Raw genomic sequence first — 23,704 nt, forward strand, 5'->3', positions numbered from 1 at the left:
AATCTATTGATTTTGAAAAGATGAAAGTCATCCAGAACTATCAGTGTACTGCATGTCTGCATAGAAAAATTGGGTACAATCTGACTTTAGCCTGACATGGAAATAACCCTTTCCCCCAAGTCTATGTTGGGTTTCACTCTTCTTAAGATCATAGTTTAAGATATAATGGAGATTTATCAAGGAAATGTTGACCTAGATATTTTCCCAAACAGCAGAATTGTGCCCTTTGCTACCTTGCTTTTGTGTTCTAAGAAATAATTCAGCTAATTAGGATATAAATATTTACATGCAATATTTTCTCAGGATTTTCAGTTTGGAGCTTGGTGTAGAGGTATGATGTTGAACCTTAAGGTTTACCACCACTTTAGGAATAAATAGAGTTCTTCACATTCCACTAGTCCTTTGCCTTTATAGGTAATAAGTTAGAGGCTAGAGGTGGAAGAGATCAGTTAAAAACAAAAACAGCAGAGCATCTTTCCCAAACCTGGTGCCTTCCAGATGTGTTGAACTGCAGCTTCCATTATTTCCACATTGGCTGTGCTGTCTGTGAATTATTGGAGTTGCAGTCCAAACACATTTAGAGGGTGCCAAGTTGGTGAAAGCTGGACTGCGCTGCTTGACCAAGTTTTACTTGCTCAGGACACTCTTATTTTCAGGATCATGTCCATAATCTGGATATTTTGGGGAGGGGCTTAAAAAGAAAACTGATTTTTCCATGATAAAATGCATCTCATGAATACATTTCATTGTTTGTTTTCAGGTGTTCCAACTCCAAGTCCCGAAATCCTTCGTCATACCTTAAATATGCTTGTACGAGAGAGGAAAATATACCCAACTCCAGATGGCTACTTCATTGTGACCCCACAGACTTATTTTATAACACCATCCCTTATAAGAACTAACAGTAAATGGTACCATCTGGATGAGAGGATACCTGACAGGTCTCAGTGTACCTCTCCACAGCAAGGAACTATAACTCCTTCCACCTCCGGCTGTGTCAGAGACCGAACGTTACCCAAAAACCACTGCGACTCTTGCCATTGTTGCAGAGAAGACTTGCACAGTATGCATGCCTCCACTCTACAGAGGAAATCAGCAAAAGACTGCAAGGACTCCTATTGCCCCCCTTCTCTGTGCCAGGTGCCACCCACTGAAAAAAGTAAAAGTACTGTAAATTTTTCTTACAAAACAGAGACACTTACAAAGCCTAAAGATGGAGAAAAACAGTCTAAAAAATTTGGGCTAAAATTGTTTCGACTGAGTTTCAAAAAGGATAAGACAAAACAGCTGGCTAATTTTTCTGCCCAGTTTCCTCCTGAAGAATGGCCTTTGAGGGATGAAGATACCCCCACCACAATACCTAGGGAGGTAGAGATGGAGATTATTAGGCGTATTAACCCAGATTTGACTGTAGAAAATGTCATGAGGCACACTGCACTAATGAAGAAACTTGAAGAAGAAAAAGCTCAAAGAAGCAAGGCTGGATCTTCAGCTCACCATAGTGGGAGAAGCAAAAAGAGCAGGAGTCATAGGAAGTCTCACGGAAAATCTCGGTCACACAGCAAAACTCGGGTCTCTAAAGGAGATCCTTCAGAGGCTTCCCATTTGGACATCCCAGGTGAAAGAGAGTATGATTTCTATGATCCCCTCACAAGGTCTCCACGGGAAGGCTGCTTCATAATAGAACACAAAAGGGACAATTTTATCATGCACAGCAGCCCTAATGTTCTTGAATCTCACTTTCCTATGACACCTGAATGGGATGTATCTGGTGAACTCGCCAAAAGGAGAACTGAGATGCCTTTTCCGGAACCTTCAAGGGGAAGCTCCCATTCTAAGGTCCATCGAAGCCACAGCCATACGCAGGACCGAAGATCAAGAAATGAGAGGTCTAATAAAGCCAAGGAGCGGTCTCGATCAATGGATAACTCAAAAGGACCTCTGGGTGCTGGTCCTTTAGGTACACCTGAAGACATAGCTGAAGCATGCAGCCAAGATGACCAAACAACCAGCCAAACGTACATTGATGATAACACCTTAAGGCCTTCACAATCACTCAGTCATCAAAGGGCTCTGATGTCATCTGCAAACTACAAAGAGATAGTTAAACCTGAAAAAACTCCAGAAACCCCCACTTCCTGTAGCCTATTGGAACAAACCAAGCCAGCAGAGAATTTACCAGCTTATAATGAGCTCAACTCCTGTACAACAAAATCAGCCATTGATGATTATTTTCAGTGTAACACTTCCAGCGAAACTGTACTTACTGCTCCTTCACCTTTGGGAAAAAATAAAGACGACCATGACACAATGACTTTGACGGATAGTATTAAAAAAGTGTCTCCCTCAGAAAGACAGTCACAGCACATGGCCAGAGAACCTGGGGTGCACAAAGAGGAGTCGCCTAAAGGGCCAAGCAGCAGCAGTGGGCCAATTGCTAGTAGCCAAACCCCTGAAGTGATTGCAAATGGCCGACTGGTTCAACATCACAACACGGAATCTAGTAGCCTTGATAAGAGGAAAGAAATATTTAGCAAAGACACACTTTTTAAACCTCTCCACAGTACCCTATCTGTTAACAGTTTTCACAAGCCTGGTGTGCCGCTATTAAAACCGCATCAAAAGACAGCTTCTGACACATTGCCAAGCAGATGTGACAAACTCGAACAAGTGATGGTAACTTCAGTTACGCAAGTCATGCCTGTTTCACAGAGACAGCAAGAGACAGCTGGAAACCAAGAAGCATCCTTTGATTATTACAATGTATCTGATGATGATGACTCTGAGGAAGGGACAAATAAGAATGCTGAAGAAGAGAAGAATCGGGATGATGTGGGCACTATGCAGTGGCTTCTTGAGCGGGAAAAAGAAAGAGACCTGCAAAGGAAGTTTGAGAAGAATCTCACTCTCCTCACTCCAAAGGAAACTGAAAACGGCAACAACCAGAGAGCCACGCATTCAGCGAGACTGGACAGCATGGACAGCAGCAGCATCACCGTTGATAGTGGGTTCAATTCTCCACGGTAGGACCTTAAAATGAATTGATCGCCTATAATATTTTGTTTTTACATTATCATATCATATGTATTAATGCGCATTAAGTATTGTTTGGCTGTACTATTATTCATTTATAGGCTTTTATGGCCGTCTTTCCCTGCAGTTTAAGGCAGTCTTTATGTTGGTTGACTTGTTATTTATCCCAAATTAGGCAGCCAGCAGACATTATTTGGGGTTAATCACAGCTATTTCAGAGGATGGCTAGGTCAGCAGTAGATTAGCAGCCTTTCAGCCCATATAGTCAACCAAACTACTTCAGGATGAACTCCCTTGCTCTGGGTAGCTTGGTCATCTTTATCATGTTGCCATGTGATAAGGAGGATTATTACTTTCCCTTAAGTGCAGATGTGTGGCAAAATGCCTGCCGGTATGGACTGTATATCTGAGGCCCATGCATGCAGGCATGGAATCCCATTACACAGTAGAGTCAGCCTGTTGTTAAAACTCTTGGGTTGCTATGAAGTCACTCTTTGCTTGTAATGAACAGTAAACCATGGCAATCTTTGCACACTTATGGAATGATTTTGGTATTGTTTGTCATTAAGACCAAAGTAACAAAGAAAATCTTCCTAAATGTCCAAAGGTTTTCCCATGGTGTGTGTTCACTTACGGATAAATCCCAGGCTGAAAAAAGTTAAAAGATTATTGGGGGAGGGGATTTATTCTGCTGTGTGGTTGTAGGCAGAGACAAGGAGCTATGTAGAACATCGAAGCCCTTTGCTCCTGACTCTTGCAAACCTATTCAGCAATTCTTCCAGTTTCTGTGATTTCACCAGGCATTGCTCACACACTGTCAAGTATATCTTTGCAACCCCCAAAGCTAGAAAATCGTTTGTTTTTTAAATGAAAGCTGAGATTCTTGAAATTGGATTTTGCAACATCCTGCAGAGGAATTCTGCAGTTTTTATGAACTTCCCTACATACACATCCCCAATTGTGCTTCAGATTTCTCTGCACTGTACTTATTTGCCTGGGAAATACAAATCAATGACTCTTTCAGGCCTCTCTGACAAATAGAAATATACAAAAAATAATGGGTTCTAAAGACTAACAAACCATGATTGTCTTTTGCCCTATCTTTCTTCACGTGTCATCTGAAAATGTTTTTGCCAGCCCTTGGTAGCAATGCAGAGTTAAGCTTTCTGCTACTTTTTTGTGAAGTGCTCCAAGTGCCCACTCATTTTTGCTGGAGGTGAACATAGTTGGGCCAGGACTGGCATAGATGCAGGGCTGGCTGTGCTGTGTCAGTCCACTCCTAGAAAAGGACCAGTAGGAAGAGAAGCAGCACAGAGGAGAAGAGGCATTCAGAGATGCCACAAGCAGGGCTGTCTCTTTCCCAGTGTCCTGCACAGCAGTTTGCTTGACTACAGTGCTGTCAGAGTAGGCAACCACAGCAACGGTAGATAGCTGAGCTGCAGACAAACAAGGCAATAGTAGCAGCTGTCATCAAGGCAGGCCATGTATCAGAAACTGTAGACCTTGTAACACTACCATTGGCTCATACTTGCCCATCCAGCCTGTCTTTATGGCCCTTGCTCTAAAAGCAGACCATTCAAGGTGGGATATTTTTATTACGTCTCTTAAGACAAACCGATAACCTTACAGAGAGACCAACGATAATGGCGGTACAACTCATTGACCTGGTTCACATGACACAACAGCCCGCCGTGGTTTAATTTACCTGCAGGGGCTGTTGTGTTGTGCCGTGGGGCCCACAGGCACCATTTTTGCATGACGCCTGGCTTGCCGTGGCTTGTCATATCATGTGAACCCAGGCAGCAGGGGTTGTTTGAGGGTTACACAATCCTCAAAGAACCCATGGCTTGTTTTAGGGTTATTTGAGGGTTGTCTAAGCACACAACATGGCAAACTGGGTGCCCATGGGCACCATGCAACAATGGCAGCTGCAGGAACGCAACACAACAGCCCCCTCAGGTGAATTAAGCCACAGTCAGCCGCCATGTCATATGAACAGGCCCATTGAGAAGAATATCTCTGTTCTCTAACGGTAGCTAAACTGAAGTTGTATCTTCTGAGGTCAGAGAGCAGGATGAAAGGGAAGAACACGATAACAGATCCAGGTTCCAACTACACTCTTCCTTAACCTTAAGCAAAATCTGAACTGGTAGAAATACTCAGATTTGGTGATCAGACTGTGGAAACATGTGACATTTTTCCTTCACAGACATCTCTGGGAGAAATTTGCCATGTATAAAGTGGCATTGTTAGCTTGATCTGAGTGGTATTTGGATCTGGGAAGACGTCCTGCTTTCCTGACAGCTGCATTTTGCTGTTACTCAGGACACCTGTACCTGGAAAGCTAGGTTTCTGTGCCAAGGATTACTAGTGTCTCTGAGTTTCTATAAAACTTGCTGTTGCCTTTGTTTTCTGGTCAGCTCCCACAGAACGATGTTGTTATTTTTCAAATTGGCCTCTCTTCTTCTGGGCTTGGAGCTTTTGGAGGCCAGACAAATAACTGGATTAGTGCAGGTAGTTTTGTAAACTTAATTGTCTCTGTCAAGCAACCTGCCTGCCTCTTACGGTATTTCACATAATGACTGAGGAAATGATGGGTGCCTTTCCCAGTATATACGTGGAGAAGGGATTCTATTTGGCTGCCTCAGAGAGGGCCTCTTTATGTCAGTTTCATGCTATTCATATTCTTATGAATGTAAGAGGCAGATCTTGTTTCCTTTTTGAAGGATTTGTAATCTAACCTCTCTTACAATCTTTCTCATTCTCTCAGTCTCTCACCCACTCTCTACCTCAAACTGAACCCTTTTCATTCCTCTCGTCATACTCCCTGCTTGATTTGCCTTATTCTTCACTAGCTCAGGGAAGTTTAGGACAAGTTTTCAAAATATCAGTGCAGATTAGTTTCTGCCCTTTAAATGGCCTTTCATCAGCATTTTCTGATTAGTAGGGGGGTGGATTTCCCTTCTCACACACTTTCCCAATATATGTATAGAGAGGGTATTCCAGTTGTAATAACTATGGCTTACTTCAGATGATCCTGCATGGACTGGACAAACTGCAGCTTTCCCCCACTCCCTCTTCCATTCTCCCCTCCCATACACAACTTACCAGCTTCCTCTTTAGTGCAAACCGCAGCAAATAAACAAACAAATAAACTATAATTTGCTCTAACGTATAAATCCCCAAACTGTGGTTAGTGCTGGCCCATGAATTGAAGTAGGTTTCTGATTCTTGACTGGAGAACAAATGCTAATCTTATTTTGCTGATTTGAACTTCACAGCAAAACAAATCATGCTTCACACTAAAGAGGAAATTGACAGGGAAGCCTCACCGTCTCCAGACATTTAGACAGGGATGCCACAGCCAACCCTGGTGAAGATTTGAATGAGAGGTAGAGCTGTGTGTCATCCGCATATTGATGACACCGCAGCCCAAACATCCTGTGATAGCCCCCAGCGGCTTCACATAGATGTTAAATAGCATCGGGGAGAGGATGGAACCCTGTGGCACCCCACACGTGAGCGGCCACGGGTACGACACCTCCTCTCCTAGTGCTACTGGTACCTGCTGGAGAGGAAGGACTGGAACCACCGCAATACGGTGTCTCCAATGCCCAGCCCCTCCAGGCGGTCCAGGAGGATACCGTGGTCAACGGTATCAAAAGCCGCTGAGAGATTGAGGAGAACAAGGAAGGAGCATTCGTCCCTATCCAAAGCCCTCCTCATAGCATCTACCAAAGCGACCAAGGCCATTTCTGTCCCATGCCCAGGCCGGAAGCCCGACTGAAATGGATCTAGATAATCGGCTTCTTCCAAGTATGCCTTCAACTGCATCGCCACCACCCGCTCAATGATCTTGCCACAAAAAGACTGGACGAAAGATATTTGTATGATTACAGTTATAATAACAAGTTTATAATGGTATCTAATTTTGGTGGAAAGAAAAAAAGAGAACATGCATACTGTTGATGAATATGTATCTTAAAATTATATTTGTCTAATTTGTTATTATTTATATAATTTCTAGGTATGTATATTACAAACTGTATTGCATTCACTCAAACAGCAGACATAGAGTCGTAATTAGTTCCCATTTGGAAGGACATGAACCCTCCCTCAGCCCACCTACCCTGACAAGAATATCTCTTCTGATGTTGAAGAAAATGAATCTAGGCCACTGGAGGGAAATGAGAGTATCTTCCCTATTTCCCACCAATATCCGAGATTGATGCTGCTGTGTTGTTTCTCTTTTCTGATTTCTGAAGTTATCTTTTGCCGACTCCTGTGGTTGCTGCTTTGGAGTATTATCCAAGCTCCTGAAGTGGTGCTGAAGATAATAAAAGAAAGATAATTTGCAGGAAAACAATCCAAGTTGGTGTTAACGGTTCAGTCAGCATCCTTGTTCAACAACAGTAGTTACATTGCTGCTGTGAGCTCCAGCCAGTAGTTCATACCACCATATTTCCTCTGTACATATTCTATGAGATGTGTGCCAGGCATATTCATTCTGTTTTATTGTTCATGGGTAATGTGATACGGTCAGGGCCAGAAATATTGGAGCAAGGATAACTGTTTTGGCAGTTGGCCTCTGTACCCCACCACATTGAAGTTGAAAGGAAACACACCCAGGTGGGAGCGAAGGCAGGACTTTCAGCTGTAATTCAAGGGGTGTGACAAAAGTGGGGCACTAACCATTCAGGAAGTACAGCCAGTGGCATACACACACACCCCCATCATTGGTGGCTCATAAGTAATGGAACAAACCAACATCATTTCAAACTTAAGGGTCGCCTTTCATACCTGGATGAAAATCCTTTGCAGTCAATGATTGCCTGAAGTCTGGAACCCATGGACATGACCAAATGCTGAGTTTCCTCCCTCGAGATGCTTTGCCAGGCCTTTACTGCAGCTGCCTTCAGCTGCTGCTTGTTTATGGGTCTTTCTGCCTTCGGTCTTGTCTTCAGTAAGTGAAAAGCATGCTCTGTTGGGTTGAGATCAGGTGACTGACTTGGCCATTGAAGAACATCCCACTTCTTTGCCTGGAGAAACTCTGGGATAGCTTTTGCTGTATGTTTTGGGTCATGATCCATCTGCAATATGAAGCGGCATCCTATCAGTTTGGCAGTATTCGGCTGAATCTGAGCAGAAAGTATAGCCCTATACACTTCAGAATTCGTCCTGCTGCTTTTATCAGCAGTCAGGTCATCAATAAACACCAGTGACCCGGTTCCATTGGCAGCCATACATGCCCGTGCCATAACACTGCCTCCACCATGTTTGACACATGATGTGGTATGCTTTGGATCATGAGCTGTTCGTTTCCTTCTCCATACTTTTCTCTTCCCATCATTCTGGTACAAGTTAATCTTGGTTTCATCGGTCCAAAGAATCTTATTCCAGAACTGGGCAGGCTTTTTTAGGTGTTTGCTGGCAAAGGCTAATCTGGCCTGTCTGTTCTTGAGCATTACCAGTGGTTTGCACCTTGTTGTGAAGCCTCTGTATTTCCATTCATAAAGCCATCTCTTGACTTTAGATGTTGACAGTGACATGCCTCCCTCCTCAAGAGTGTTCTTGCCCTGGCTAGATGTTGTGAAAGGGTTCCTCTTCACCATGAGCAGAATTCTGCGATCATCCACTTTAGTTGTCTTCCGTGGTCTTCCAGACCTTTTGCTGTTGCTGAGCTTGCCAGTTAATTCCTTCTTTTTCAGGATGTTCCAAACTATTGTATTGGCCGCTCCCACTGTTTTTGCTATCTCTCTGATGGGTTTATTTTGTTGTTTGGAAAAGATTTACCATAAAGATTTACCATAAGATTTACCATAAAAGAGCAATTGGCTGTTTGGAAAAGATTTACCATAAAGTGAACAGTACAACTTCAGATGAGATGTAAATGGCCAGTGAATGTGGAATTGGAGTAGGGAGGAGCAGAGGATGAAAAATTAAAAAGAGCCAACCTGCTATTCTTAACATAAGCATGAATGATATCTAATTATGCAAGCAGCACACTGAAGCAAATTTACTATCCACAGAAAGCATTCAGTCAAAGATGAGAAGAATTGGAGGGTAACAGAAGGAAATTATGGAAATCATAAGCAAACCTATTGCCAGTCTTGTTGGTACACATACAGATTTTTTCCATCTGCCTTTTGTTGTGCCTAATGACTATCCAGTTTCACTTGTTATACCTGTAATTCCCAGTTGCCTTCCATTATTATTTTCAGATGCATGTTTTGATTGGTAGCATCCCTACCTAAAATATGTATGGACTAGACGTAAGTTCAGTCTTTGGTCATGGTTGCCAGATAAAATTATGGAAAAAATGTCATGCTGGAAGTATATTCTATATTAGAAATCACTTCTAAAACCTTTTCAGATTTCCCCTGTAATGTTCTATATGCTGTGTAAGGAGGGATAAGTGCCAGTGCTCAGTGAAGCTTGTGATGCAACAGTAATTCTCTCATCTTAGTTCAGTTATGCAGCTACACAGCTGATCCTGTTCTTGAGTACCCCAGTCTGGAATGCAAAGGTGCAACATTTCCCCTGCAATATGAATATATTGATTGCCCCACTTGAATTGCCAATTCAGGGTCCTAACATAGGCTCAATATTAAATTCCAAGTATTTAAAATATTAGTATATTAATTCTTAATAATAATTAGCACTAATACTGCTTATCTCCATGACTTGTTTTCCATGTTCTGTGTTTGTTTGTTTGTTTGTTTGTTTAAAATATGGTCACTGTGGATTGCCTCCTAAGGTCTGTTTTGGAAGGAGCTTCTGTGCTTTTTTTTTTTAAGTTCAAAATTTATACATACGTTCAAAATTTTGGTTCTGCACCAAAACAGGCTGGATTCTGCAACCAGAATGTGGTATGCCAATTAAATAAGTAGTGTGTATTTACTTATTTTATATATTTAGTTCTGCAATTCAATTGCTAGGAAGGGGCAAAGGGCTCCACAGGACACTGAAATTCCACCCCCTGATAACTAATGAGACCCCTTCTGGTTTTGGAACAGACATTCAAAGCTATTGTCTAACCATAAAGGCTAGAAATCCGCTTTTCTAAAATAATAAGTAAATGAATAAATAAAGCAAGATTCAGTTCCCAGGATGCTGATTTCTGTATCCAGTACAAAGTTCATTGCTTTTTCAGCACTTGGGTAGAATCTGCAGTGTGCACAGACCTGGATATATTGTTAGTCAAACTAAGATGGTTCTCTTAGTGAAACCATTGTGTGCAAATGAAGGAAGTCCTTTATATATTTTTCCATTCTCTTTTCCTTCTGGCAGGCAGATGAATATGTACATATGTTATATGTATGTTTGTTTTTTCTCTCTCTTTAGTACTCGTGAGAGCTTAGCTTCCAACACTTCAAGCATTGTTGAAAGCAACAGACGTCAGAACCCAGCTCTCAGTCCCGCGCATGGTGGTGCAGGCCCAACATTCAGCTTCCGAGCAACTGCCGACCCTCCAACAAGTGAAACTGAAAAACTGCAGAAACCTGCTAATTGTCTGCAAGCTTCTGTTACAAGTGTTTGATAGTGCTTCTGCCTCAGATCTTCTGTCTCATCCCATACAGCAAAGTTTATGACACTGGGACTGATGTTTACATCTTTGGGAGGGGAAAAAAAAGCCAGGCATCTCAACTGCACAGTTTGTGTGCCTACTTAAACTGTGCTGCTACATAGGCTGGGGGCAACAAAGAAAACTTTATTTCAAAGTATTGCTTTTCACATTTTGCGGCTCTGTAGCAACAGAATAGCAGTAGGGATAATATGTACACTTTTGCTTCACTTAATCGTAACTGAGCACATATATGAAAGTCTAGACACTGTAAGTGTAATCTGCATTTTCAATGTCATGCAGTTGCCAACTTCATTTAAAAATGCCACAGATATGTGATGCCCCCTACCACTGGTTAAAGTATTTGCCACAGAGTTGATTATTTTCCTTTAGAAACTGAGCCGTCATTGAAAGTAAATAGCTAAGGGTCACCTTGAAAGGAAATGATGCCAAATGAGAGTAGGAAAGACCTCAGCTCTACCTGTGAATTATTTATACATCTGTCATTTTCACTGTGAGTCTTCGTGACATGATCTTGCAAGAATCCATAGCAAAAGTAAGTCAAAAGAGGTCATGTTTTAAAGATGTGTGAAGAAGTGGGAGATAATGGAGTTGTTATCTATTTTTACTTTATTTGATTTCTTTAAAAAGTATAAGATGTTTATCTAAAACTTATTTCTTAATTTCCCCTAGTGCAAGCAGGGCTATAAGACTTTGAATTGAAGGAGAAAGCTAACTTTGATTGCAGCACATCACTAAGTGATAGAAGAGGTAATAAACAGTTTTTGTTAGTATAAATCAAGTTAGATGGTCACTTCAGTTGTTACCCCAAATTATTATTAATATCAAATAATTTGTTTGAACAAAAAAGAAGAAGAAAGCTCTTTGTGATACAAATGATGAATAATGGCCTGAAGAGTTGATTTCTTTCTATGGAAGGACATATTATATTTCTATTTTATGTAGCTTTTAGAGTGCCTAAATTAGGCTATTGAAACTAGCATACACTGTAGAGAACAGATTGCGAGACTAATAAACTTCAGGCCTTTTATTGAATTACATTTCTTTGTGAGTAAACATTGTATGGAAATACTTAGTTTAAAAACAATCATATGAATTGAAATTAAATGTGTCATAAAGGAACAGTGATAAAGAGAGATTACTTGTCTGATCTTAGAGAATAAGAGACAATAACAAACGATTCATTGATGTATTCAAAAGCTTGCTAAGTTTTTCATCAACAAAGGTTAGTTCAATAAAATACATCACTTTACCTCTTTTGTGAGTCTCACAAAGTTGATAACAAAAGTGCTGTATCCACAGGTTTATTATATCTAATTTGTATGTCCTGAAACTGGTAATCCAAAGTAATTTATTTTTAAAAAGCTATTCTAGGTTAATGTGTAGAGAGATACACAATATCAAGAGTAAACTTGAAAAGCATAAAGGGCCAAATTCTGCTGTCAGTTTTTTATGAAACCCCATACTGCAGAAAATCTGTTTTCATTCATACAATCGTAATGGTGGTGCAAGTTGAAATATAAAATACAATAAGAAAGATCAGAAGTAGTGTAAATTGTTGTATGCATTGACATTTACACTATCTGTCTTTTGTTGATATCCAGGTGATATGATCAAGCGTACCATTAAAGTATTTTCATCAGGTACTGGTGATGATTTGTATAACCTTTTCAAGCTTCACTTGTGTTCTGTGTTGTCTTCTGAAGGTGCACTCTTACCTTAAACCAGTTTTAAACAGCTTTCAGGTGCTTATGGAATAGCTTTATAAAGACTGGGCACAATTGGTTTCAGTTTACACTTGGGTAGATTATTGGTTTGCAAATCCAGGGGCTCTGGTACATACGCAGGGATTGGAGTTGTGAACAGCCAGAACAGCTTTCTTTCTCTTTGGTGTTGGGAAGTGTTCCATGCATGTAATCCCATTGTGCACACTGAGCCTTTTGAGTCATGTGAAGATTTGAGTTGCAGCCCTTATATTTAGAACAACCAGTAAATGATCAGGTCTAGATGCTTTCTTTATTATCATGTACAAATTCTATTTGCTATGAGCATTAAGATAGGGCTCAGTGCATATAATGGAGATTATTATGCTGCTTGGTTGGTTAGTCATTTGGCCTCTTGCCTTATAAATACCTTCGAAGCTGTGTTGTAATAACCCAGAAATACATTGCCTGACAAATCTTATTGCTTACATCTGTAACTCTGGGCATATTTAATACACGCAAACTCCAGAGTCATTAGGTTTTGGGGAGGAAATTTCTATCACACTACAGTAGCTATGATTTTTTTGGGAGATGTACTCTGATATTTATAGTATGTATCAGTTCACTAAGTAAAATTGCTGAAATGGTATCTTAATGTATAGCTGAAAGCAAAATTAAAATGTAGTATTAAAATGTGAATGGGAGAGATATTACTATGAAAATGGTGAAAAACTCTTCCTTTAGTTAAAATTATTGAAATTGATACATGTAGCAGTTATATAAAAGACATCATTCCAATGTTAAACTATAAATTTTCCCTCAGTTCACATTTAAAGGTTCCCAAAGACAAGCTTTAAAAAGCTCTTGCTAACGTTGACATGGTCTAGCCAAGAATATGTTTATGGCGTTTTATTAGCGATAATGTGACTCTCAGAAAATGTAATATAAACAAAAGTTACAAAAAGAAACATTCCTATTGTGCATTCTTTATAAAAGAAATATAAGGAAAACTCATTTTAAGATTATAGATATGTACCCACAGGAATGGAGCTTGAGTGTTTTTGTCACTCAAAATGTGATGAAATCATGATGACCTTGTATTACATGGTTGATCATCTATCATCCTCCTTTTAATGTATCAACTGAAAGGTTTACAAAACCAGAATGCATTGAAACTCTATGTTGTGTTCAACTTTAAAGGGTCAACACAAATCTGTCGGCATTTTGCACACTTGATATGTATTATTATAATACAACATGTTACTTTTATGGTAAAAAAATTTTTTACACATATAACTACCTCCATGAATTTGATGAAATGCAGCAACACGTTTTTAAAAAGGGTATTGTTAAGAGCAGCGTTAAAAACTTTATGAAGAAAAAGGCCATGACGTTCTCTTGTGTGTCAGTGCTTGCATATGAAGTCATTTTTCATTGCCATGATTTCCTGTTACTGTATTCAATTGGCCTTTGGCTTTAGTAATACAAGGTTTTATACAAAGGTTATAGTATCTTTTAGATAAACAAAATGGGGGTCAAAATTGTCCTTTGTCTTTCCATTTCTACTGAAGTTTCTACCTGGTAGAAAGTAAAATGTTGCTTGTAATTTAGAAGCCTGTTAATATATACAGTATATGGAATATGACTGGCAGTTTGGGGCTTAGCAGAAGACACACCAGGTATTTTAATTGTCTCCATTTAAACACTTTGGGCCCTATTCTGCCTTCATTTATGGCAACATATCACACCGGTGCTTAGCTTAAATCCTTGCATTATCTACCTTCAAATGGGCTACTGGTGTGATACGCTCTCCATTTTCTCAATCTTATGCATCTCGGGAGTTGAGTACTATAGAGTTTAATCTTTTTCACAATGAAGTAAATAGTCTGAAATCCTGACATTAATAGTAACAGAACCACCAAATAAGATGTAATAGTGTTTTCCTTTTAGATACTCAATTAAAAAATGAGGAGCAGTTAAGATAAATAAGCTAATTACAGAACCATCCTAAGTGGCAGCTGCCCTTCAACAACTGTAATTTTTATAGATGTGCTAGATACATTTTTAGGGGACTCAAATCAATCCATGTCATATTTCTCATAGAGAAATAATAAACAGGATTCGAGGAGCATACTGTGAGAACCTTTTTAATTGGTTAAAATAATACTGGCTTTATTGTACACAGGGCTGTGATTGTTCTGTGCCTGAAAAAGTCCAAATCCACAGCAAAGTAATCCACATCCTGTACCAAGAAGAGCCAACTTGTGCAAGTTAAATACATTTTTTTCTGCTTCTGCTAGCCTTGGAAGGTGAGGCGTAAGGTGGTCAGGAGGTAGGAACTGCACATAGGACGCAAGTCCTAGCAGTCACCCGCAGAGCCTTTCTGAAATCTTGTGATTTCAATCTATGCAGAGATTCCGAGTATGCTAACTCCGATGCCAGACCCATATTCAATACTTGGATAGTGCAGTCATGGACACATTGAATACATGCAGCCCTGAATATAATAAGTAAATTAGTATAACATACCTTCATCGTTAAAAAGCATTCTCGTCCTTAGTAAATCACCAGCAATAGTTGTCAGTCAGAGGAAGTGGCAACTCCTTTTCGTTTTTTTGGCAAAGTGAGTTGGTATAAAGACCAGTTCATGAAAGAGTGGTAATATGTTGCACTGATATTGTGCCTTTTACCAGAGGATCTCAAGTGCTTCACAAAGTTAACAACTAATGGAAATAAGTTCCATTAAAACCAGTGGGACTTGCTTCTAAGTAAGTGTTCTTGGATTCATAAATCTGTCAAATAAAGGATTGCCCTCAGCTGACTTGAGTTTATTGTGCTTTGGTGCACCCTTTGGCTGCCTACTTACAATGAATATTAGTTTTATATTTAAAATCAGTGCTAACACTGAAGCTATTAAAGAAGAGAAACAATTTTGGAGCCTTGCAACGGCTCTTACTGGAGTGCCAAAATGTTTCACTTCTAGCAACATAGCCATTCCAACTAGTGAAAAAGCAGTAAAATTAATACAAGCATTAAAATATATTTTACACAGGGCTTTTCCTAATATGAAGTTGCTAAGTTCGATAAATTAGAGTCTGCTGTAGTTTATACTTCTTTCTGCTCCTCTAGAGAAGCATTGTTATTAAACAGAAAAACTTCTGATTTATTTTGTTGACAGCTTTAAAAAAAATCACTTTCAGTACTAATCAGGAAAATAATTGTCCCAATCCAGATTATTTGATTTGCACCCTTTACAGCTCTTCCAAAGTGCAGTAGTCCTCTCTGTCCATTAGACAATCTAGGTAACCTTCTTTTGCCTAACAGGTGACCATCATGGCATTTCTGAGAGCACAGAAACCAGTGGCTGGATGTAGATTTCTCTTTCCATCCAGCTTTGTTGGTGTTTGCTCTACTACATATTCACACACTAGATGCTGTTACTGGATTGGGTAATGGAATTAAATCAAAGATAGTGAGATATATCACACGATATTTTTACACTATCATTCCAAATCTGCTTTCACTTCGATTGGTGCAAATAATGCTTAATGCAATTGAAATTAGCAGAAAATACTTAGCCTCTGTGTTTTAAAATGGTTTGGTTATTCTGAGTTTTAAAAATTTTTTCCTCACATTAACATGTTGTGAAAATGGTCCCAGATCAGCCCAGCGGGGTGAGTGCATAGAAGTGTTTTGTGACATGTATTAAATAAATACAATGTAAGATAGATGTGGAAGAGGGGATAGATTGTCTGTGAAATTAAGCATTTTGTACTTTCACTCACGATATTGCAGTTTGCCTTGGATCTGCAAGGACAGGGGGCATAAGGTGCCTGGTGGAATGTAATACATGGCTACCAACCCAACTTCATTTTGGTGGGCATGGGAGTGAGTTAGACGGGGCCACTAAATAGTATGGCCATGACCTAAGCACCTAGTATGATGAAACCATCTATTCCCATGGTTAAGATGAAATCTGGTGGCTGTTCCAGCATCATGTGACTGAGAAGCAAACGCCATATTAATATATTGGTAGCTTCTGGAGCCTCATATACAGTAGAATAGCTACTCTATAAGTGGACAAGGAGAGTTCATGGTGAGAGACAACCTTTCTGAATGCTGGCAGCAGGATTTGCTTTTGTAGGGGGAAGGTTCTCAGAACACAGCCATTGTGTATATCATATTCTACCTGCCAGACTCCCATCGTGCCAAGTATATGGTGACACATAAACACTTCACAAACTCACCAGAGTGCCTCCACTGTGAGTTGTTCTGGGTACTTTAAGAAACGTTAAGCAAACTATTCTTTCTATGAAAAACTCACCCACACACCCCTTGATGCTAGTACACAGCCATGCAGAACAATAGTCCGATTAGCGGTTACAGTGTGCTATATATATGAATATATATCAAAATACATCAGACACCCACCTTGAGCGTAAAAGATCTAAATAGGGCCCGTCAAGTAATTGGCACAGATGTTAACTTCTGTATGAACAAGAGACTTACATTTAAAGGGATCATAATTCTGCAGGTAACCTTCTGTGAGTGACTGAATGTGACTGTTGCATTAGGTTTAAATGAGTTAATAAATGCAAGTGGGACTTACTGTATGCTAGAAGGGAGTTTTGCAACCAAGACTGCCTTGTATAAATGTGTTTGCACTGAAAAAAAAAATAAAATTACTTGGTCTCTGGTTGCTGTAAAGGTCATCCAAGCTGGATGTTCTGTTTATATTGTATAGTATTTCATATGAAATAATTACAGTTCATGAAATGTCTTCCCTTAACGTTACTGATTTATAACAGCACATTTGTGACATGGTTTTTATTGTGTCAGTGTACCATATTGTAAATGATGATAACTTGTCATGCTTAGTATAATAACTTAAAAAAGAAAAAAGGACAGGGATTTTTGTAAGTCTATATTTGAAAGTCCCTCCATGTGGTAATATTGTGTTCATGTTGTTTATGTAGTGTTGTGTGAAATATCCATTTTGGATTGTGTTACTTTTTAAAATATTAAATAACATTTGGTTATATGTTACGTTTTCCAAGTCTTTTTTTATTTTATTTTGCAAATGCCACTGCTGTGGAAAAAATGTGTTTGCTAGTTGTGTTCTGTGTTTTCAGCTCATTTTATCATGCGCATGTTATACTTTCTATGTTAGAAACAGGAGTATTTTTGATTATGCAAAGCTGCCTTATGCCATCTCACCATTGACCCATCCAGCCAACTATTGTGTCTACTCCAACCAGTAGCAGTTCTCTTCAGTTCTCAGGAAGAGGGAATTTCCAGCCTTTAATGTCTGAGTGCATTTAACTGTCCATGCAATGCATGTGCTTTATCACTGAGGTATGGGCTTTCCCCACAGTAGTATCATTAAGAGTTAAAGAAGACTTTTTTTAAACAAAGCTCCAGGTGTCTCTTGCCATCATGACCATAATTAGAGTAGAATTTACTAAAGAATCTTTCAGAAATCAGGTTTGTTAGTTTATTGAAAAATGAAATTGATAATAATTGTAATGTCTTTCCTTAGTCAGCAAAAATGCTATGCAGAAAACAGATGTTGGTTAGATTATATTATGAAATGACACCATGGAGCTGCCTTATAATGAGGGCATTGGTCCAGCTCTCCCAAACTTACTCTGATTGGCAGTGACTCTCCAGTGCCTCAGTCAGTGAGGGGTCTTTCCTAGCACCGCCTACTTAAGATCCTGTAATTGGAGATGCCAGGTGTTGAACTTGGGTCTTTCGGCATACCCAGCATTTCCTTTACAATGTATGTAATGAAGAGGTTGACCTACAGCGTTTGTTATGGCCATATATACACTAAACATTAATATTGCTTTTATACTAGTTTAATTGTCATGTCTTCTCAAATAACCCTAGGAATCGTAGTTTTGGTGAGGGTACTGAGAGATCCCTAGCTTCCCTCTCAGAACATAGTTTCTTGGGGAGAGGAATGACAAACCAGTAACTGTGCAATCTATGGGGGAAATGTCCAGTTTAGCTTGAAGCAGGGTATATTCAGCATACACTTTAGAATATTCCCTTGGGCAAAACTGTTCTTCCACTCTGTAAGATGATTACCTCAGTGAAGCTTTATCTCTGCTGTATGTGTCTTACTGAAATACATTACTTCCCTGAGAAATGACTGGTAAACTTGCTGATTGGCTTGAGGGAGCTCCAGTCTCTCCCCTCTCAAACTTCCTAATTCCTTTTCCCAAAGCATCTCAGAGGTTTTTCTTCACCCAGCCAGAGGTTCCCAGCTTATTTCCCTTCATTTTACAGCTGACTTCCTGAGGCTTGGCCCATTTCTCACAGACAGCTGTGCTGTCTCAGCCCAGATATCTTCCACAGGGTGATCAAAATGTATAAAACTGCTTCCTAAGTCTCTGAATAGGGTCTCTGTTACTTTCCACAGCTTACTTTGCATTTTGTTCCCTTCACTGCCAGAGCAATGCTATACATGTCTACTTAGAAGTAAGTCCCATTCATTAAAGTAGGGCTTACTCCCAGGTCAGTGGTGGCTATAGGGTTGCTGCCTGTGTGTATATTCACTTCTTAGCCAGCTCCTGTCCATTACTACCACGCAATTCCTTTGCTTGGAAGAGCATCCTATTTCTTTATTGACTGTTAACTTTGAACAACCTGCCACTTATGTAGACTGGTTTGGTAGCCAATTTAGGGTGCAATCCTACACATGTTTAGACAGAAAAAAGTCCTACAACTCCCAGCATTGGGAGTTGTAGGACTTCTTTCTGTGTAAACATTCATAGGATTGTGCCCTTATAGTTAAGGCAGATGAGTCAGTGTTCTATCATAATGCTTGAATATTCTAATAATAAAATCAAGATTATATGTTCCAACTAGTCAAAACTTGAGTCAGGAAATATATGTGGTGAGTGCTTATAAACTGGCCAAAGTTCGGATGAATCTGATTTTTAAGTCTTGAGATCCAGCAGTTTTAAATTTTTTTGTTTTTCAGGAAATGTTCATGTTCACAACCGTTTTTTGCACACCCAAGATCCCTTTTGCCAGTTTAGGTTATTTAAAATGAATAAAGGAAACTTCATGAGTTGTGCCCTTCCTGGTTTGGCGAATCCAGTGTGTATTCATAAAAATATGGTTTAAAATTCCTATATAAATCATTTAACCAAGTCATATTGCAATGCAAGTCAGGGTCGGACTGACTCTTTTTACGTGGCACCTCTTCCCAATAAAAAGATGGCTGCCACCAGACAGAGAAGGCATGCTGAAACTTGTCTTGGGGTGGGCTTTCATGAAGTATGTATGTAAATACCTGTAAGAAGGTAGAGGCCTAGAGTGACTATTCCAAGACCACTCAAAGAGATCTTGATGTCTAAGTGAAGGAGTTGAACCTGGTCTAAACCCAGCACTTCACGTGTTGATGATGTATTCAATTAAATTTGCTGTGTAGGAAATGATCAATGTACTAGTAAGTATTCATGCTGTGGTTACCAGCGACTGTCTTCTTTAAGATACAAATGTGCATGTGTTTACGTGTGATGTTACATTAATCATGTTTTGTGACCCAACAGATTTGGGGTGAGGGGAACGTTGTGAAATCAATCCAAGTTTCTTAACTAAACAGGGACCTCAACTTGAAGCAGCCATACACAAATTACACTTCCTTCAGTGCATTATTAAACCTAATTATTATACAGTCACATGTGGAGTATACAACAAAATGTTGCAGTTTGGAATGCTCTGGTTCAGTATTCCAGTCATCATCTCTTCAAGGATACTCCATTCCGTTCATTCCATGCCGCCGCCACCCCACGCCCCCATAGATATTCAGCATTCTGTGGCCACTGAGCATTCTTTCAGGGAGTTTGCCCCTTGTGGTCCTCCCATCTTCTTTGTACTTCAGCAAACCCTGGTGTTTCCCCAAGGATGCTGACTCCTTCCTTTTGGTCCATTTTGGCTATATTCTGAAGCTTGTGTCAGTGTGATATCAATACTAAATAAGACATTCTTTTAAATTCTGAACTCTGATAACAAACCTCTGTCATAGCACAATCCTCTGAAAGTTTAACAACAACTTGGTCTGGAGTGATCACAAACTCCTCTCTTACACAAAACGGTTTATGATTTAGAATATTGGCTAGTTTTGGTGATAAATGAGGCTAGAAGCTTAATCTTAAAAACGATATTTTCTCCAATCTGCCACTGGAGAGATCCTATTCTGCTACCTTTTTCTGTGTTGACACCTTGGCAGTAATGAAAAAAAAATGGAATATTGGAATGGGATAGAATGTGATCCACTCAGAACATGCCCTGTAGCAGCTGATGCTGTCATACATACAGTCTGTAGCAGTAGGTAACGTCTAGTTGGATGGAGTCTTATTGTCGAACTGGACACTGCTATTCTAGATACCTGGTTACCCTGACCCAGCCTCCCATGTTTACAGGAATTAACTTTGTGTGGGTGTAGCTTTCTCTAGAACCAAAACAGCAGTAACATTCCCAATGTGTTATATCTTCGCTGTATACAGATGCCATTCCATTATGTGATTTCCCTGGTGTATCTTAAGAGGTTTTCAGGTAAGGAATCTCCCTCTCTCCCTTCTTCTCATGAGAGTAATTCCTTATATTTTGGCATATAGCAAAACATCGAAGAAAACGATTTGTAAAGAGTTTACATGTTTGCTGTGAATAATACCAAGTCTTTTTTTACCCTCTGTTTTATAAAAGGACATTATGGAACAACATGTTTTCAGGAATTTGTTCTTGATGAAAAGCCTGTGGATTTACCCATTTGCTATAGTTGAGTCATGGACTCATGCATTCTTTCTCTCATCTTTCATGCCACAAAGAAGTGGCTTTTGGTGAGTTGTTTTGTATGATCCCTAAGAAGAAGCAAATGGCTTCATTGAGGTTCTAATTCTTGCTGTGTGTTGCCATAATCTTGTTGCTTCACATTATCTATTAAATGAGAGAGAAATAATATTTGGCTATACAAGACTTATTATCACCGTTCCTGTGCATATCCTATGCATAGATAGGCTAAATGCCAAAGGGGATAGCAACCGCGAGTGACAGGTAGGGATGGATGGATCATTTTATTTGGGGTCCAAGTCAGTTTTCATGTGTTCATTCATAAGTCCACTCCATCCTGTTTCCATATCAATTAAAAAAAAACATGAAATTTATATTATTGTAAATGTATTTTTTCATACACATTTTATATGCATTTTACCCTACAACACATTTTTGCACACATTTTAGCCCCAAAACACATTTTTACCTAAAATATGTATTTATATGTACTTCAGTATATTATTTGAGTCATAAACTCTATTGCAAAATTCAGAGAAGTGAGAATATGGAAGAACAAGTGTTCTGATCTGCATATTAGTCTAGGTAGTTCAAATCAGCTCAGTTCCCATAAAGACTCAGACCAAACAAAATCCTTGAACATCCCTGGTTGGAGGTACACAGCAAAATCATGTTATTGTTTTTTTAAAAAAATCTCAATTGATAAAAGTAAGTGAAAAAACAAGGGGGGAAGATCTAGCTTCACTAAATATGAGGAAAGCTGGGCAGAATGCAAGGAAAGTGTGCATCCCACTCACTTTCAGTAGATGTGGAAGTGGGGGGAGTGGAGGGGAGGGGAGGGGAGGGGGAGATGAGCGAAGTGAATGGTAAGAGTGACAGATGGTCTGAAAAACAGCAGTAAAACCTGATCACAACCATGGCAGACTAGTTAAGAGAAAAGGGGTTACAGATGGTATTGCAGACCAGTTTATGGGACTGAGGGGAAAAATATAGCAGAGTGATAGGCAAGAGGGAAAACAAATAATATAAACAGAAAAATAGTGAGTGAGCAAAAATTATAAAAGGAATAAAGATGAAAGCATTGTACATCTAAGGATGTACAATGACAGAGAAAAAATAAGGCAAAAATCACAGATCAGATGTTGACGTTCAGAGAGAAGCAATTTAAAACTAAGAAAATGGTAAGAATGTAAGAAGTGATGAAAGATCTTTACAGTATGTGAGTGCAAAAATAGATGGTGTGTGGCAAAGTGTTGACAGTAGCGTATATAGTGAAGAAAAGGAAGAGCTTAGCAATTTAGAAAGTTAATAGAATAACCCAGAGAAAGAAAAAAAAATAAGCATTAAAGAGTGTTTGCGTACCTTTTTCCAAAGGTGGCAACATATAAAGTGAAAACAAAGAGAAGGAGGAAACACAACTTTCAAATTAAAGTTCAGCTATCAAAAATCAGCATCTAGGACCTCTCAGAACCCTTCATTTGGGTTGGTCTCTCCTGGTTAACCCTTAGCATAGACAATACAAAAATTAATAATCCCCTCAGTCAATTATTAAAATGCCTAACTTAATAATAGTGATTATATTTGCAACATTGTTCTGAAAATCCTTGAAATCACAGCCATCCCTTTAGTAAACCTCTTCAAATTGTAACCCAGCTGTTTCACTCTTTTGTCACTAAGGGGCCAATCGTATGTACGTTTAGACATGTTTTCTGTCTAAACATGCATACGTTTTGCACTTTGAGATACTATGTTATAAGATGCAACCCTTAGACATGTAACTACAGAAACAGCCAAATTCGAAGTATTACTTGGAAGTAGGCACAACAGGTTTCACAGGAACATATTCCAAGCAAATGCGTTTAGAACTGGAGTAAAAAATGTATGTTGTTTTGTTCCAAACAGGCATACTTAATCCCCAACCTTCTGCAGTCTGAAATCTTGCTATAAGTTGTTTATTTTAAGTGATTCAGTAAAAGAAATAGCCAACCTTCGCTGGATCATGGAGAAAGCAAGAGAATTCCAGAAAAATGTCTATTTCTGCTTCATTGACTACGCCAAAGCCTTTGATTGTGTGGATCACAACAAACTCTGGCAAATTCTTAAAGTGATGGGAGTACCAGACCACCTTACCTGTCTCCTGAGAAACCTGTACGAGGGTCAAAAAGCAACAGTAACAACCGGACATGGAACAACCAATTGGTTCAAAATTGGGAAAGGAGTGCGACAAGGCTGCATATTGTCGCCCTGCTTATTTAACTTATATGCAGAGTACATCATGAGAAACGTCGGGTTGGATGAATCACAGGTCGGAATTAAGATTGCCGGGAGAATTATCAACAACCTCCGATATGCAGACGATACCACCCTAATGGCAGAAAGCGAAGAGGATCTAAAGAGCCTCTTGTTGAGGGTGAAAGAGGAGAGTGCAAAAGCTGTTTCGAAACTCAACATTAAAAAAACGAAGATCATGGCATCTGGCCCCATCACTTCCTGGCATATAGAAAGGGAAGAAATGGAAGCAGTGACAGATTTTATTTTCTTGGGCTCCAAGATCACCGCAGACGGTGACTGCAGCCAT

At 39.5% G+C, this 23,704-nt stretch overlaps 1 protein-coding gene across 4 annotated transcripts in view; it reads left to right on the forward strand.

Annotated features, from left to right (window-relative positions):
- The window catches only part of STOX2 (storkhead box 2), a 206,985-nt gene extending 184,456 nt beyond the window's left edge, over positions 1-22,529 (forward strand). For all 4 annotated transcript variants that reach the window (XM_084856528.1, XM_084856529.1, XM_084856531.1 and 1 more), the window contains 2 exons: positions 761-3,023; positions 10,378-22,529. In XM_084856528.1, the coding sequence (XP_084712654.1) occupies positions 761-3,023; positions 10,378-10,573 (2,459 nt within the window). In that variant the 3' untranslated portion in view covers positions 10,574-22,529. The remainder of the gene's footprint in view (positions 1-760; positions 3,024-10,377) is intronic.
- The last annotated feature ends 1,175 nt before the right edge of the window (positions 22,530-23,704 follow it).

This window comes from Heloderma suspectum, chromosome 5 (genome assembly GCF_057233095.1).
Source record: "Heloderma suspectum isolate Gila_16-S chromosome 5, 16-S_ref, whole genome shotgun sequence".
In the NCBI taxonomy this organism is placed as follows: Eukaryota; Metazoa; Chordata; class Lepidosauria; order Squamata; family Helodermatidae; genus Heloderma; species Heloderma suspectum.